This window comes from Hyperolius riggenbachi, chromosome 2 (genome assembly GCF_040937935.1).
Source record: "Hyperolius riggenbachi isolate aHypRig1 chromosome 2, aHypRig1.pri, whole genome shotgun sequence".
NCBI classification, from domain to species: Eukaryota; Metazoa; Chordata; class Amphibia; order Anura; family Hyperoliidae; genus Hyperolius; species Hyperolius riggenbachi.
In genome coordinates, this window is record NC_090647.1 from 498488223 (window position 1) to 498505644 (window position 17422).

The 17422-nt window shown below is 41.7% G+C and overlaps 2 protein-coding genes across 3 annotated transcripts; one reads left to right on the top strand and one right to left on the bottom strand.

Moving 5' to 3' along the window:
• Positions 1 to 2461: 2461 nt before the first annotated feature.
• LOC137544976 (protein SON-like) lies at positions 2462 to 16528 on the bottom strand. Of its 2 annotated transcripts, XM_068266076.1 has the most exons (6): positions 16308 to 16528; positions 13320 to 13499; positions 11830 to 12016; positions 11448 to 11642; positions 11187 to 11279; positions 2462 to 2830 (listed from the first exon to the last, which is right to left on the bottom strand). In XM_068266076.1, exons 2-6 carry the CDS (start codon positions 13497 to 13499, stop codon positions 2520 to 2522), a joined length of 966 nt encoding a protein of 321 aa, XP_068122177.1. In that variant the 5' UTR covers positions 16308 to 16528; the 3' UTR covers positions 2462 to 2519. The 2 variants fall into 2 exon arrangements, with proteins under 2 accessions (XP_068122177.1, XP_068122178.1); XM_068266077.1 differs by lacking the exon at positions 16308 to 16528 and having other exon boundaries at positions 13320 to 15795.
• On the top strand, positions 4999 to 9558 carry LOC137544975 (uncharacterized). The gene is made up of 3 exons (XM_068266075.1): positions 4999 to 5596; positions 6225 to 6326; positions 8665 to 9558. The coding sequence occupies exons 1-3, from the start codon at positions 5409 to 5411 to the stop codon at positions 9545 to 9547; spliced, it is 1173 nt and encodes a 390-aa protein (XP_068122176.1). The 5' UTR covers positions 4999 to 5408; the 3' UTR covers positions 9548 to 9558.
• Positions 16529 to 17422: the final 894 nt, after the last annotated feature.

The following is a 17422-nucleotide window of genomic DNA, read 5'->3' on the forward strand; positions in this document are numbered from 1 at the left end:
CTGAACTGTAATTGAACTGTTTACTTTTCCTCTGCTAGAGGAGAGTTCATTACTTCACAGACTGCTCTGAAAGACTCATTTTGAATGCTGAGTGTTGTGTAATCTGCACATTATTATAGGATAATGTAATCTGCGAAAAAACACTATATAACTGAAAATAAAAATATGAGAATATTTTCTTTGCTGCTAATCTTCTAGTAATTATTCATAGTACACAACCAATTCATTATATCATATATATTTTTTTCGCTTCAGTGTCTCTCTTTAACAGAAAGCATAAGAAGTTCCATTTGCAGTTTGCCAGAAGCCATGTGGGGGACACAGCAACTATGTTGAAGAAGGTGCTCTGGTCAGATGAGACCAAAATTGAACTTTTTGGACAAAATGCAACACTCTACGCTCTGTGTGGCGGAAAATGAACACTGCACATCACTCTGAACACACCACCCCCACTGTCAAATATGGTGGTGGCAGCATCATGCTCGGGGGATGCATCTCTTCAGCAGGGACAGGGAAGCTGGTCAGAGTTGATGGGAAGATGGATGGAGCCAAATACAGAGCAAACTTGGAAGAAAACCTCTTGGAATCTGCGAAAGACTTGAGACTGGGGTGGAGGTTCACCTTCCAGCAGGACAACGACCCTAAACATAAAGCCAGGGCAACAATGGAATGGTTTAAAACAAAACATATATACAGTGGTTTGCAAAAGTATTCGGCCCCCTTGAAGTTTTCCACATTTTGTCATATTACTGCCACAAACATGAATCAATTGTATTGGAATTCAACATGAAAGACCAACACAAAGTGGTGTACACATGAGAAGTGCAACAAAAATCATACATGAGTCCACATTTTTTTTACTAATAAATAACTGCTAAGTGGTGTGTGCATAATTATTCGGCACCCTTTGATCAGAGTGCATTCAGTTGCCTATAGACAGTGCCTGATGAGTGCTATTGACTAAATAGAGTGCACCTGTGTGTAATTTAATGTCAGTACAAATACAGCTGCTCTTTGAGGGCCTCAGAGGTTGTCTAAGAGAATATTGGGAGCAACGAGACCGTAAAGTCCAAAGAACACACCAGACTGGTCAGGGATCAAGTAATTGACAAATTTAAAGGAGGCTTAGGCTACAAAAAGATTTCCTATGCCTTGAACATCCCACGGAGCACTGTTCAAGCGACCATTCAGAAATGGAAGGAGTATGGCACAACTGTGAACCTCCCAAGACAAGGCCATCCACCTAAACTCACAGGCCGAACAAGGACTGCGCTGATCAGAAATGCAGTCAAGAGGCCCATGGTGACTCTGGACGAGCTGCAGAGATCTACAGCTCAGGTGGTGGAATCTGTCCATAGGACAACTATTAGTCATGCACTGTACAAAGTTGGCCTTTATGGAAGAGTGGCAAGAAGAAAGGCATTGTTAACAGAAAGCATAAGAAGTCCCATTTGCATTTTGCCACAAGCCATGTGGGGGACACAGCAACCATGTGGAAGAAGTTGCTCTGGTCAGATGAGACCAAAATGGTATTTTTTGGACAAAATGAAAAACGCTCTCTGTGGCGGAAAACTAACACTGCACGTCACTCTGAACACACCATCCCCGCTGTCAAATATGGTGGTGGCAGCATCATGCTGGGGGTGTGCATCTCTTCAGCAGGGACAGGGAAGCTGGTCAGAGTTGATGGGAAGATGTATGGAGCCAATTACAGGACAAATTTGTAAGAAAACCTCTTGGAGACTGCAAAAGACTTGAGACTGGGGTGGAGGTTCACCTTCCAGCAGGACAATGACCCGAAACATAAAGCCAGGGCAACTATGGAATGGTTTAAAACAAAACATATATATGTGTTAGAAAGGGCCAGTCAAAGTCCAGATCTAAATCCAATCGACAATCTGTGGCAAGATCTGAAAACTGGTGTTCACAAACGCTGTCCATTTAATCTGACTGAGCTGGAGCTGTTTTGCAAAGAAGAATGGGCAAGGATTTCAGTCTCTAGATGTGCAAAGCTGGTAGAGACATACCCTAAAAGACTGGCAGCTGTAATTGCAAAAAAATGGTGGTTCTACAAAGTATTGACTCAGGTGACCGAATAATTAAGTACACCCCACTTAGTTATTTATTTGTAAAAAATGTTTGTAATCATGTATGATTTTCAGTCCACTTTTTCTCACGTGTACCCATACAAAAACTTTGGCTACAAAAAAAGCCCAGGGCCGTGTTAATTACTATTCCCCCTCCAGGCCGCCATGGATAGTGGCGAATGAAATATTTCGGCTTCCAGCACTTGTAGGCTATATCAAAACTCGGGCGGCCTTTTCTACACCTTGTAGCCCATATTTCAAGAAATACTATTTATGTCTACCACTTTGTATTGGTCTTTCACGTGGAATTCTAATACAATGGATTCATGTTTGTGGCAGTAATATGATATAATGTGGAAGACTTCAAGGGGGCAGAATACTTTTGCAAGCCACTGGATATAATTCGGAACCCAGGAGGAGTCAGGACCAACATTACATCCTCCTTGTACCTGCCAGTTGTCCAAAATAGTCATGGAGCTGTCCTGCCTCCTCCCTGAAAGCGAGGATGCGTTGCCTTTGCTCCTCAATTTGGCCCTCCATCTCCTGCCTTTGTTGCAGCAGTTGGTGGCGGAAAGCTGCCTCTTGCTGCCGAAGTCGCTCCTCAAAGTCCGCCTGCTGCTGCTGAAGAGTCGTTTGTTGTTCTGACTTCCACTGTTCTAATTGTTGAACAGTGGAAGTCAGAACCACCACTTCCTGCTGCAGGGTTGAGACTTGGCCGGCCAGAATCTCGAAATGAGAAGAAGCTGTAAAGAAAAAGATGGAGAAAAATTAAATATTACACTATGCATGAACAAAAACTGATAATAAAAGAATAAACAGTAGAGTGTGGTACCGTATCAGCCATCAGTAAAAGCAAGGCATTATGAAACCCAGTGATAGCATTGATTGGTTAGGCTAGATTCGAGAAAAGTAAACAGTGATTTTTCACATTATAATACTTTCGTTGTACTTTTTCATGACAAACACATTGAAAACACAACTTATACATTGACATTCACTGTATTCATGGGTGGCTTCTAAAGGAAAAAATGAGATGTACACAAGATTCAAAATGTACACATTTCATGAAATCTGTACAACCTGGTTTAAACTAGGACTCTTGTTAAGAACCTCTCATGCTTGTACAATGGGTTTATCAATGCGCAAAATGATTGATTTATTTAAATTTTTTACTTCATTGTTTGTGTCATATGCTTTGTAAGATGGTGTTTACTGGCACTATTCTTTTTTTTCCCCATGCATACGTTGGTTTGAAATGCCACAATTCTCTTTAGCTTAGAATTAATGGTGCATGTGATGTGATGTGACTAGCCCAGTTTCAATTTGAACTTGGAATTTACAATGGCTAGCCAGTCACCAGAGTGTACGTTACGTTTCATTCAGGGCAATGTTGATCTTATCAACTCAGCTTGGATAGCAGGAAAAGTGTTCTCTGACTGAGTAACATTTAAGTCATGTATAATTACATTTATCTTTGCAGAAAAATTGTTAAACTTTATGTCAGTGTACAGAAAGTGTGTTTTTCATTGTTAGTCAGGAACCACTCCGATGAATGCTTTTTATAAGCCGAAAAGTCACTGTTTACTCATGTCTAAGTTTGCCAATGAATGATCTCATCCAGAATCAAAATACATACTCATTGTTTTTCAAAAAGTATGACTAATGAAATATGACTGCCAAAATTAGTGTATCGCAAAATCACAATCCAAAAAAGACACATAAATGTTGAAGAAATTGTTGTGGCTAGTGGATAAGGAATACCTTTAAACTACCATTACACACGTGCATACTGCCATAGTACTGAAGCTTGTCAACATTTCTTAAATTGATATGTTGGCCCAGTATGTACAATTTATTTATGGCCACTTAGGGATAAAGTTTCATTTCAAGTTGTGAAATTAAACCATGGGCTTCCCGGCTTACATAATATTTAGGGATGATACACTAGTTTCACTATGGATGGACATAATCACTGGCTGGATGAGGTATTGTAATCTGGAAGCAGGGTGATGTGGTGGTGGGTCAGTGCTCTTACTTTTCTACGATTCCAATCCATTCAACTTCGGGCTGGAGTTCTTCAAGGACAACTATCTTGAAATAAGTAGGCAGTAAACATCTGACAGAACCGACGGCTTTTGGCACAATCCATCACCGTCATGGGGTGATTCTCATGGATTTCTTTGTTTTCAAAAGCATTTCATGAACAGCAGTTGAACTGCCAAAATGGCAAGATAACAGCCGGTCTCCCTACTCGTCACTTGCACACTATGTTGTCAGTTATATTTGTAAACTGTTGTTCAGTAAATGCTGTTGAAAACAAATAAAGCCTTGGGAATCACCCCTAAAAACAGGTAGACTGGCCCAAAACCTGTCATCTGTAACATGTTAACTGCCGAGTTTTTTCTAGATAGTGTTCCTTTAATTTCTTCCTTCTGTCTGTATTGTTTTCCTCCTATAACTCATTCTTCTAGACTACCATACGATACATGCACTACAACGTCCGCAAATCAATACACTGCATCAAATACCATGTAAAAGGTTTAATAATGTAACGCACAAGCAAAATATAATTTTGCATTAAGTAAGGTGTTACATATTTATTGAATGTTTTCTAGATGCAACGTTATACACATCGATAAGACTTTCTCAAAAGCAAAATTTGATGTGGTAAATTATGAGAAACTTTGTACACTGTTTGATAAAAGTAGTTGAATAGAGGGCAATACAGACATAGGACTTTGGTATGATGTACATTGTGTGCACGTACAGTCTTTGTCAGATAACTGACAACACAATATACTCTGTGCATCGAAGAGGAAGATGTTGGCACTATATACATAATGAAAATTAGCAATAACGATAAAAACACTTCTCAGGGCCCTTTTCCACTAGCAATCGCAATGTAAAATCGCAAGCGCTAGCGTTTGCGTTTGCGATTTTACCCTGCGATTTTACAAGCGATTGCGATTTGCGATTGAGCGATTTGACCTTTTTTGCTGCGATTGCGATTTGCGATTTTAACTTTGTGCAGCGTTTTGTGATTTGTGATTTTTAGGCCTGAGATGTGATTGGTGGAACTATTGTGTGTTCTTTTGAAAAAGTAACATGATATTTGAAAGAAATCCTTGTCATTGGTTAGAAAATTATACATGTTCTAATTGGATCAACAAATATGTTGTGCTGTCAAACCATTGGTTGAGCCACATTTTAAGCCCTCCCTTTTTCACTATAAAAAGATATAGCACATTGAAAGTCTTGTGGGTTTTTTGAGAGGAGTTGGATAGAGAGTTTGGATATTGTTGTTTGGTGTAGATTTGGAAAATGATTGAGGAATTGATCTTTATGATCCTCATGTCTCTGGTGCTGAGAAGAAGAGGACGGCAAAGGAGGTTTTGGGTTCATCCTCTCCTGAAAGACAGGCCGAAAAAAGGACAATTCTGGATGCTGTACAGGGATCTGCGGCAGCATCCAGATAAATTCTTTGGATATGCCAGAATGTCTATTGGAAGGTAAGATAATCTCTTCATCTCTTCATACAGTGTATTTGAGACCTCCTAGGTTATTGTGATTTGTAATGTTAATGGTTAACAAGGTTATACTTGATTTACATTATTTCCAAAAGTGACATCACTGTGTATTGTGATATTTATATAGATTACTATCCCCCCAACTGTCATTTCTGTGTGATATTTGTGACATTTTACATTTTACTTATAGAAATATTGTAATCTGCATATAATAATTTCACAAAGTCAAATTTTGAACTATTTTTTTTATTGTAACTTATTCCAGCAAGGACATTTTTTTTTTTATTTAAAACTTGTAACAGTAGTAATAGAAAACCACCATATTTAAACAGAACACAGTGCAAGGTACATCACAGATGTATTGATAGAAAGACATTTGTGAAAAAATAAAGTGCCAACAACTCAGTAGTAAACATTACTAACGTAGCTAATTTTTTAATAAAATATAATTTTTATACTTTACATTTTTTTTTTTTACATTGAAGTATTGTAATATAAGTGCTAATTTTCTATAGACAAGAAAGTGCAAATAAGTAAAGTGTAAAAACATTTAAATGAAAAAAAAAAACCTATATTTGTTTTATTTACTACAATAACTTTTTTATTACAGCTTTGATCGCCTACTTTCTTTATTGGAGGCGGATTTAAAGAAAAAAGACACCAAATTTCGTAAGAGTGTGACTCCAACAGAACGCCTACTTATCACGTTGCGGTACGTATAAATAACTTCTGCAAAACTTTTTTTATAAAGGGACTTTAAACTCAAAATAATAATTGCAATTGGTACTCATCTTGGACTTTCTGCAGCCCACTGTAAGTAGGGAGGTCCCACGATCTACGTCATGGCTCTTCTCCTAGGCCTTCCTTCATAAATGGCTTGCCGGTCGCATCACGTCATCACTGCTGCTGGTGTCATAGTATGGCGCATGCGTGCTTTAATCATGCATGTGCCATACTGTCACGTCAGCCGCACTAATGATGCGAGGCCTAGGAGAGGAACCAGTACGCTGTCATGGGACCTCCCGACCTATGGTGGGCTGTACAAAGTCAAAGGTGAGAAACTATTTCATTTTTATTTTGTGCTTCTAGTCCCTTTACAATTTTGAATGTGTATTGGCAACATGTCTGTTGCAGTTGGTTGCCATGGTGAAGTGGAGCAGTATCCCAGTGGCATCATGGAAAAATGCAGTGTACTGCATGAGGAAACAGTGTGCTGGAACAGCATAAACATGCTCTATTCCTCACTGTTTCCACATGCAGTACAGTACACTTCACAACATGCTGACACCTGGATACCGGTCCTCTTCACCATGGCAACAAAAAAAAAAGAAGCAGTATAATTGGAGGTACACGTTTTGGTTTCTTTTTGTGGTGCTTTCAGGCACAAACTGTATGTGTATTGGCAACATGTCTGTTGCAGTTGGTTGCCATGGTGAAGTGGAGCAGTATCCCAGTGGCATCATGGAAAACTGCAGTGTACTGCATGGGGAAACAGTGTGCTGGAACAGCATAAACATGCTCTATTCCTCACTGTTTCCACATGCAGTACAGTACACTTCACAACATGCTGACACCTGGATACCGGTCCTCTTCACCATGGCAACTACAAATACAACCAAACAGCCAAGGTCAGTACGAATTTTGAATACAACAAATAAGGTTTACTCTAAAAAGTTGCAATGTTTAAAACTACATTGCTATAATAACTTTGAAAACTAACTGGTCATGAGCAATTTGTAGGTAACATTTAAATTTGCTCAAGACTATATCAGTGCAGAAATGGGGTTGTATGCTGTATTAAATTATTCCGTGGTTTCAGACAACATGGTAACAAAACTTCGGTTTCCAGCTTCTTGTTGTTGTTCAGTTACATTTGTACTCCTGACAATTGGTTGTAGTATGTTAAAAGAAGTTAGATTGGGACTTTCAGAATTGGATCGGCTTGGTGTGGGTTGAGTACTTGTTGCAAGTGTTGGAGTACTGACCATGGATCTTGAAGGCATAAAATTATATCTTCCTTGACCTATGTTTGGGTCAAATGAGGAATGGTAGGGAACATGACTGTCATGTAGTGGATGTATGGTAGGTAGAAAGTAGGGATTGTGCAATTGTTGTTGTGGTGTTTGCATTTGGATTTGTGACTGATGCATGACAGGTTGCGAGTACGCACCAATTCTGTCACTTGAACTCTCATTAGGTATGAATTTCTCTATGGCCTCAAGAATAGATTTTCTGCAAGCTAAGTTTAGGTGTGACGGTACCTTTTCCAAATGTGGTTCTAAACTAATTAAGAATTGCAAATTGGCACTTTGTTTACCTCTTTCCGCCATCATCTCCTGTTCCCTCTTTTTTCTTTCCTCTGTTTTCTCTTTGTAGGTCTCTACAAAATTTTGAACAGAACTAAGCATTAGCTTCTCATAATCTTGTTTTGGCATTTTCCCTTTTTTTTTGGATGAAATGTTGGAAGTTGTTGCAGCAGGCGTTGATCTTACAGTTTCTGCTGCAGTACTTGCAGTACTTGTTTCCATGGTAACAGACGATTCTGAAGAATGTATGTCTATAATATCGGCACTGTCTGTTTCAATATCTTCCAACTGTGTATCTCCAGCAAAAGAACTGCGTGAATTATCATCCTCTTCTAATAAACTATCTTCTGTGCTGTAGAAAGAAAAAAAAAAAAAGATTTGTAACACCTTGTTGTGACGAGTACACCCTATGAGATTTGCCGGTCAATTTAATATCAAATTCTTTATAACTTTGATTTTGTTATAGAATGAATCCCAAAACATGTTCTCATTATAAAGGAAACTTACGGTCCAGTTTCTCCAACTGATTTGAGGAATGCCATCTGTGCACAATACTTGTACTTAGTTCTTTTGGAAGATCCAGAACCACTTTTGGATTCGGTTTTCTGTTTTTCTAATTCTCGTTTATAGTTGTCCCTGGCAGACTTCCATCTTCTCCTCAGATCTGCGACTGAAAAAAATAACATGTGATTACTATACGTAATGATAATATTTACATATATATATATTTCTTTACATTTCTAGATTCCTGGCTACTGGGCAAAGCTTCTCAGCGATGCATTATGAATTTCGCATGGGGGTGACCACTATCCACCGGATTGTACGCACCACATGCGTGGTAATCTGGAATAAACTGGCAAACCTCTACATGCAGTTTCCAGACAAGAGAAAATGGGAGGAAGTCTCTGCAAAGTTCTATGAGCAACATCAATTCCCAAATTGCCTTGGCGCAATAGATGGCAAACACGTGCGCGTGGTGATGCCACCTCACAGTGGAAGCCATTACTTCAATTATAAAAAATATTTTTCCATCGTCCTGATGGCTGTTGCTGACGCTGACAGCAAATTTTTATACGTTGATGTGGGAGCATACGGAGGAAATAGTGACTCGCGTATATTCCGCAACAGCCGGTTTGGACAAAAACTAATTAGCGGAAACCTGGACCTCCCTGACGACAAACCTTGGCCTAACACTACTGGACCCGCTTACCCCCACACATTCGTAGCCGATGAGGCGTTTGGACTGAGCACAAATTTAATGAGGCCATATGCACAGCAGTCATTAAACTATGACAGAAGAATTTTCAACTACAGATTAAGTCGGGCCAGAAAAGTGGTCGAATGTGCATTTGGCATTATGACAAACAAATGGAGGGTATTCCACACTGCAATGCACCTGAAACCGGCTAATGCTGTAGCAGTAATTAAAGCTGCATGTATTTTACATAATTATGTGATTACATTGGAGGGAACCCCAGCGGAAGAGGCTGCATTTCTACCATTACCACAAATTACAAGAACAACTACTGGTAGAGGCACAAGTAATGCGTTGACACAAAGAGACAGACTGGCAGCATATTTTGTCTCTGGACAAGGTTCTGTTCCATGGCAGGATGACCATATTTGAATATTTTTATTAAAACAAACAAAAAAAAAAAAACATTTTTTTGTGTTACTTCTACAATGTTTTATTAAAAGAAATTCTCTTTCACTTTAAAATATCTTTGTTTCATTATTTACATTACAATTGCATTACAATGTGGCATCACGGGGGCAGGGCAGGTGGCATCACTGGGGCAGGTGGCTGCTGGCAGGGCATGTGGCTGGTAGCAGGCCATGTGGCATCACGGGGGCAGGGCAGGTGGCATCACTGGGGCAGGTGGCTGCTGGCAGGGCAGGTGGCTGGTAGCAGGCCATGTGGCATCACGGGGGCAGGGCAGGTGGCATCACTGGGGCAGGTGGCTGCTGGCAGGGCAGGTGGCTGGTAGCAGGCCATGTGGCATCACGGGGGCAGGGCAGGTGGCTGCTGGCAGGGCAGGTGGCTGGTAGCAGGCCATGTGGCATCACGGGGGCAGGGCAGGTGGCATCACTGGGGCAGGTGGCTGCTGGCAGGGCAGGTGGCTGGTAGCAGGCCATGTGGCATCACGGGGGCAGGGCAGGTGGCATCACTGGGGCAGGTGGCTGCTGGCAGGGCAGGTGGCTGGTAGCAGGCCATGTGGCATCACGGGGGCAGGGCAGGTGGCATCACTGGGGCAGGTGGCTGCTGGCAGGGCAGGTGGTATCACTGGGGCAGGTGGGTGCTGGCAGGGCATGTGGCTGGTAGCAGGCCATGTGGCATCACGGGGCAGGGCAGGTAGCTGCTGGCAGGCCATGTCATCACAGGGGCAGGGCAGGTGGTATCACTTGTGCAGGATAATCAAATGTGCCAACTTACTTTTTGAGGCCTTGCTTCTATTTGTGAGATCGTCCCAGCATCCATCGAACAAATCACTTGCTATGTCAGTCCAGGCTTTGTGCTGCAGTTGGTTGTCCTTGTATTCCTCACTCCCCTTCTCCCACAAGCATGGATGCTGCTGGATCTTACTCAGCAGCCCCTCTGTGGTAAACCACGCCATGCTGTGCTTTCTAGGTCGAAAACAGGAAGAGGAAGAGACAGGAAGAAGAATTCTGGGATAAAAGAAATTGTTTCTGGGTAAAAAACGCATGAAAATCGCATTATATAGCGATTTACATTGCGATTTTCATGCGCTCCTATCTTTTTCATTGGATCGCGATCGCGGCAATAATCGCTTCTAGCTGCGATTGCGCTTTGGACAAAATCGCATCGCGCTAGTGGAAATTACCTACCGCGATTCCCATGTTATTTAGCAAACGCTAGCGATTTTAAAATCGCTAGCGGTTTGCGATTTTGCGATTCCGCATCGCAAGCGCTCCAAGTGGAAAAGGGGCCTCAAAGAACCTCTACTATATCATTGTAACTATCAAATTTACTACATCGCATGTTAGTTCCCTGGGCCTTGTAGTGGCAATCAATATTTGTAATAAATATTGACTTTTAACAACAAACAGTGTACAGAAAACAAACTGGTCAGTGGTCACTGGCCAGCAGATGATTTGAAAGTGGAATTTTTTTCACATTAAACACTCGGTACAACTTTTATTTCCCCCTCCACACACAAAAAAAGAGTTAAGTTAGTACTGTTATAAATATGTGGATACATTCCGTCTTGTGTGTACTTCTTTGTACAACAGTACATTTTACTTACACACAGTTGTGCCACTTTGACCAGATTCTGGCCTGCTGGAAGACTTCTGTCGTCTTCCGCGCCTGCGCCTGCGAAGTCGCACAGAGATAGATGCTACGATAAAAAGAAAACATGGCATCATGCAACTTTTTTTTTTTTTTCTTGGAGAGAAAAAAAAAAAAACATAGTTCTGTGCAAAATTAAATTATGTACTAATCTCCTTCCTTACAGACGTACCACTTTCATTTGATTAATGTTAAAACTTTGTTATAAAATACTTACATGCCACAGACAGGCTCCGGCCACGGGCACGCCTTTGCCCACGGCGCTGCCGACTTCTTGATCTGTGGCTGGTGCTGGGTCCAGCCTCCTCATCATTATCTTCAGGGGAGGGGACAGCAGCAGGATCCAATCCCTGTCTGGAAGAGGGAGGAGCAGAGGCACGACGGGACCGCCTGCGGCGCTGAGACCCATCCACTAAAAAAAAATGTGAGATTGTTTTAAAAATACAGATAGAAGAAGATATTACCTAAGGTTAAACAGTGCATTGCATAACAATAAGAGTATAAAGCCACTGATACATTGGAAAATCGTGAGGATTAACAAGGTTGAAAAAAAATTACACATCCCGCTACATATATGAAAAAAAACATTTGTTACTTACACTCAAGGTCAGACTTTATTTTCGCCACCGCACGTGGGGTCTTGGACTTAAAGTCAGACCACATTGTCTGAATTTTTTTAACCGACCACGTGCGGTGGTAAGTAGTCTGAAGGACTTGCAGCAGCCGGTCCATCACCTCCCTCTTCGCCGCCCTCTTCGCAGTGTCATACCCCCCCCGTAACATAGTCTGCAACATAAAAAAAAATAAAAAATTAATGATCAACAAAAAAAAAACCTTTACAATACATACATCTCTTGCTATGGTACTAACAACACTGCTGAAAGTAAATTAAATGTTGAATTGACTTATTATCAGTATTATCAACTGTGTGAACAATACAAGGAGATTATCTGTAAGTGAATTTTAAATCAAAGTTATGAGAGCCTAAAAGAACGATGTTGAGTTGACTTGAGTGTGTGTGGGGCGTAGTTGTGTAGTCTGAACATTAAGCCCTTCCATTGCAAATCTTCGGGGTACTACAGGGAGTGCAGAATTATTAGGCAAATGAGTATTCTGACCACATCATCCTTAGACCTCTTTACCACGAACTGTTGAGCTGTGTGCTCAGCAAGCAGTTACCAGGCAGCAGTGAGCAGTTGCCAGGCAGCAGCCAGCAGGGAGCACTTACCAAGCGTCAGCGAGCGGTTGTGAGAGTTTGAAAGGCATTTCACTGCCTATCAACAGTTCGTGGAAAAGAGGCCTCATGCATGTTGTCTTACTCCAAACTGTATAGGTTCAAAAGCCTACTACCAATTAAGCATATTAGGTGATGTGCATCTCTGTCTGTAATTAGAAGGGGTGTGGTGTAATGACATCAAAACCCTGTATCAGGTGTGCATAATTATTAGGTAACTGCCTTTCCTTTGTCAAAATCGGTCAAAAGAAGTACTTGACAGGCTCAGAAATGTCCAAAATCGATGAGATATTTTGCTGAGGGATGCAGCACTCGTACAATTACAAAGCTTCTGAAGCGTGATCATCGAACAATCAAGCGTTTCATTCAAAATAGTCAACAGGGTCGCAAGAAGCGCCTGGAAAAATAAAGGCTGGGCCAAGAAATATATCAAGACTCATTGTCCTAAGGTTTTATAGACTGATGAAATCAGAGTGAGTCTTCTTCATGGGCCACAGGGACAGATGGATGGGCCCGTGGCTGGATTGGTAAAGGCCAGAGAGATCCAGTCCGACTCAGATGCCAGCAGAGTGGAGGTGGAGTACTGGTTTGGGCTGGTATTTATCACTGGAGAGAGATGTTATATTGGTTTCACAGGTAAAATTAAATAATTGAAATGGGTATATATTTGTTTTTGTTAAGTTGCCTAATAATTGTGCACAGTAAAAGTCATCTGCACACACAGATTGATATCCCCCTAAAATCGCAAAAATTAAAAACAGAATAAAAACTACTTCCAAAAATATTCAGCTTTGATATTAATGAGTTTTTGGGTTCATGGATTAATACAGTAAGGAGAAATATAAAAAAAATTACTTTAATGATGAAGGTTTTCTCCTTCTTTCTTAGTCGCCGAGTGTTGGACGACCTGCTCCTCCCACCGTCAGCGGCTTCAGCTGCAGACGCCCTGCTCCTCCCATCATCAGCGGCGTCTTCAGCAGCAGCAGCAGACGCCCTGCTCCTCCCTCCATCAACGGCTTCAGCAGCAGCAGCCATCTAGAAGTCAATGAAAAATAACATTGAAAAATATAATATGTTTTTGCACATACGAAAACATTTTTCTGATCAAAACATGTTTAATTGCTATGAGTTTTCTGTTTAGAGACAAAGACAGCAACATAGCATTATATAATATAGTCTGTACAATGACTATTGTATAAATGCTTATCTATAGAGATGTCCCGAACGGTTCGCCGGCGAACGGTTCAAGCCGAACTTCCGGGTGTTCGGCATTGCGGCGAAACGCGAACTATCCAGGAAGTTCGATTCACCCTATAATGCTCCATTACGGTCAACTTTGACCCTCTACATCACAGTCAGCAGGCCCAAACTAGCCAATCAGAATACGCTATCCCCTGGAGACAATGCCCCCCTAATAAAAAGCAGGCAGCGGCGGCCATTACGCTGTCTCGTGTGCCTGCTTTAGTGAGTGTAGGGCGAGCTGCTGCAGACTGTCTCTCATAGGAAAATATTAGTTATGCTCCTTGCTTGTTAAGTTGCTCCTGGCTAATTGATGTCGCTATAACAGCCCCCCACAACAGTTCTTTTGCAAACTAATCCTCTTTTTTTTTTATGTTGATTTGAATTCAACTGTATATATTACTGCACTTGTGTTACTGCTGGCTGCCAAAGCTGTTGCAATTTATACTGCCTGCTGCCACCACTGTTAGGCCCACCACACACATCCCAGTGACTATTAGCAGTAACAACCTTATCAGTGCACTTGTCTACCGCTGACAGCCGCTGCAAATCATACTGGCTGCCACTGCCAGGCCAACCACATCCAGTTACTAACTGTATCAGTAGTGTAATACCCATTATTACTGCACTTGTGTTGATGCGACAGCCGTTGCAATTCATACTGCATACACAAACAGCTGTTTGCAGTGTGTTATACAGTGAGTTTGGTGTGTCAGTGTGAAGCAGTACACTAATTAATTATACTACCTGATTGATGTATACACATGCAATATGTTTTAAAACACTTTAGGCCTGTCATTTAGCACTCAAGGTGATTTCTGCCCTTACAAAGCTGCTTTGCGTCAATTCCAGATTTTTCCCGGGGACTTTTGGCATGTATCCCGCTCCTCCACCTGGGGTTGTAGGTGTTAGACCCTTTAAAAGATGTTTAGCATCACTTTTATGGCCATAGTAATGTTTTTTACATTTTGCAATTCGCCTCCCCATTGAAGTGTATTGTGGTTTGTGGAGGTTTGCGCTAATCGAACCTTACGTGGAAGTTCGCGGACCGAAAATCGGCGGTTCGCGACATCTCTACTTATATAGTTACAAATCACTACTACGGAAGTGGATATCTATTATCTACTACTTTCATATGCTTCTACAGTGCTAGAAATTACGGACGTGGCTAGGGATCTGTAATGAATAAGAAAATTACCGTTGTGGCGGAATACAGCACTGCCGCTGCTTTCTCCTCTGGGAACGCGGAGGGAGAGTTGGTGTCATCTGGAGCTGGCGACGTGCGGTGTTCTGCCTTGTCCACACTGCATAGGAGGACTCGGCATACACGCACGCGCAATCAACGCAGCTGTCTTCTTTATGCGTTGAGAAGGAATATCAGCTGACAAGACGGTCAGCTGACTTCGGGACATGCCTGTCTGATAACGGAGATTGGCTGGGAGATCATGGTCGGGGATTGTAAATATACTCTGACATATAAGGCCGCCGCTCACAGTTGCCAATTGTCTACTGTTGCGAATGCACACATAGCACTCAGACCTAGTAGTCAGATCATAGTGCAGTGGAGTAAAAATGGGAGAAAAAACGGCCTATCTGCACATAGCTTAGCTAGTATTGTTTGTTATTTTATGATCTACTCAGATCCTAGTGCACCACTGAACCCGGGAGGAAACCGGCCTATCTGCACATACAAAAATAGCACTGCACTTTGTGGGAAGATCAGCGAACAATCTTACTGCATTTTGTAGGCACATGTTTCAACCAATCGGACTGCACTTGTGCGCACGTTACGACCAATCTGACTGCACTTTGTGGGAACATCAAGGATCAATCTTACTGCTATTTGGGCACATGTTTTTCAACCAATCTGAATGCACTTGTGGGCACAGGTTTCAATCAATCTGACTGCATTTTTTTGGACACATCTGCAAACAATCTGAGTGCACTTGTGGGCAAATCTGCTGCCAATCTGGTTGTACTCTGTGGGGGTTGTTGTGTCGGTCTGCCGGCCCTCCTCCACCATGGGCTCTGGAAAAATAAAAAAGGCCCAACATGCCCAGCTTGCCCGCGAAGGGAACTTCATGCCGTGAAAGTGCATGCCACAAATCGCCATCAAATGCAACATGATTGCATTTTAACCACAATTTCGCGTGCAATTTTAACCAGGACACTGCCAAATTAACCATGACACTGCCAGGGTAGTTTAAGATTCGAAAAGGTGCGAAATCGCACGCAAAATCGCGGGGGAAAACTAATGCAAGAAAACGCATGCGTTTTTCCTATTAAATACATTAGCGGCGTTTCGCACGGATTCCAGAAGCACGCAAAATCTGCAATACCGTCGTGCAGATTTGGCCCGCCGCCAAATCAAGCACGCACGACGCACGCGTGCAAACAGCCCCAGCCACTTCAATACACTAAGCAAATCTGCATGTCGACGTCGCATGCGAATTCGCTATGGTGGAAACAGGGCCATATACAAATGATGTACAGGTCAGGGAGGGTCAAAAACAAAAATGGTAACATTTCTCTAACTAAAACAAAATGGACTAATTGCATTCATCACATCATAAACATATATGTAAAAGTATACTACTCACTTACCACAATAACAGTTTGCAGTGCAGACAGTCTCTCTCAGGTCACTCTCACTGGGCCACTCCAAACACTGCATGGGCTGGAAGTAAAGAATGACGAACTTCCGCAACGGTACCTCCGCCCCCAGCGCACGTGGGCGGAATTCCGGAATTTTTTTACGGAAGTACGCTGTTAACACATTTGAGACTATATACAACAATTTTATTGACTTTACACTCTTAAAACAATCTCCATATCATCATAAAAGGCAGAAGAAACCAAAAACAATCAGTAAATGTGGAAAAAAAACGGATTGAGTTACGCTTACGTAAATTACGGAAGTCCGCATAATATACATTTCTGAAGTCCGTATACCGTCGGAATTCCACGGAATTCCGCGGAACAGCTCCGTATACCGCCGGAATGACCCGGTAGCGGAATTCCGGATCGACGGAACACGGAATTACCACGGAATCGGAATTCAGCAATTCCGACCATGCCTGGTTCCTATATCTATTCTAAAGTGCTCTGGCTTACTGCAGCCTTTTTTAGTTGCTCCATTGCTGTAATAAATCAAATGTACTCTCCTTTGTCAGGCTTGTCGCCCCAAAGAGGAAGTGGCTGTAATTGTTTACAGACAGGAGGAGGTCACACTGATAGCCCTGCTTTCGAGTCTTTCACACACTGAAAACTGTGAAAAGCAGAGCTCACACATTTCCTGCTCTCAGTAACTCAGTATCATCTACTGATAAAAGCTGATAATTGTGAGAATCATAGCTTATAGACTATTGCAGAATGCAGACACGGACCTGCTATCAGTAATCACTACTAAAGATTGCAGCATTCTTTACAAGGTAAAACTTCTTCTAAACTATGAAATAAACTCTAAAGGCTGAATTTATTGTTCAATAATATAACCTTTCATGGAAACTGTAATGCAGTTTACAGGAACATGCATTATTTTGATAAGCTTCCGGTTTGGCAGCCATATTTTTTGTTTACAAAAACAGTTTATAAAACTGTACTATGTATATGGAGGCGCCAATAGAGTAAAAAGGTGTCAATTTAAAACAATAAAATTGTGGGTGGCAATGGTGGACTTGCCCACCCAACAAAAAACACAAGCACTGATTCAGTGTAGT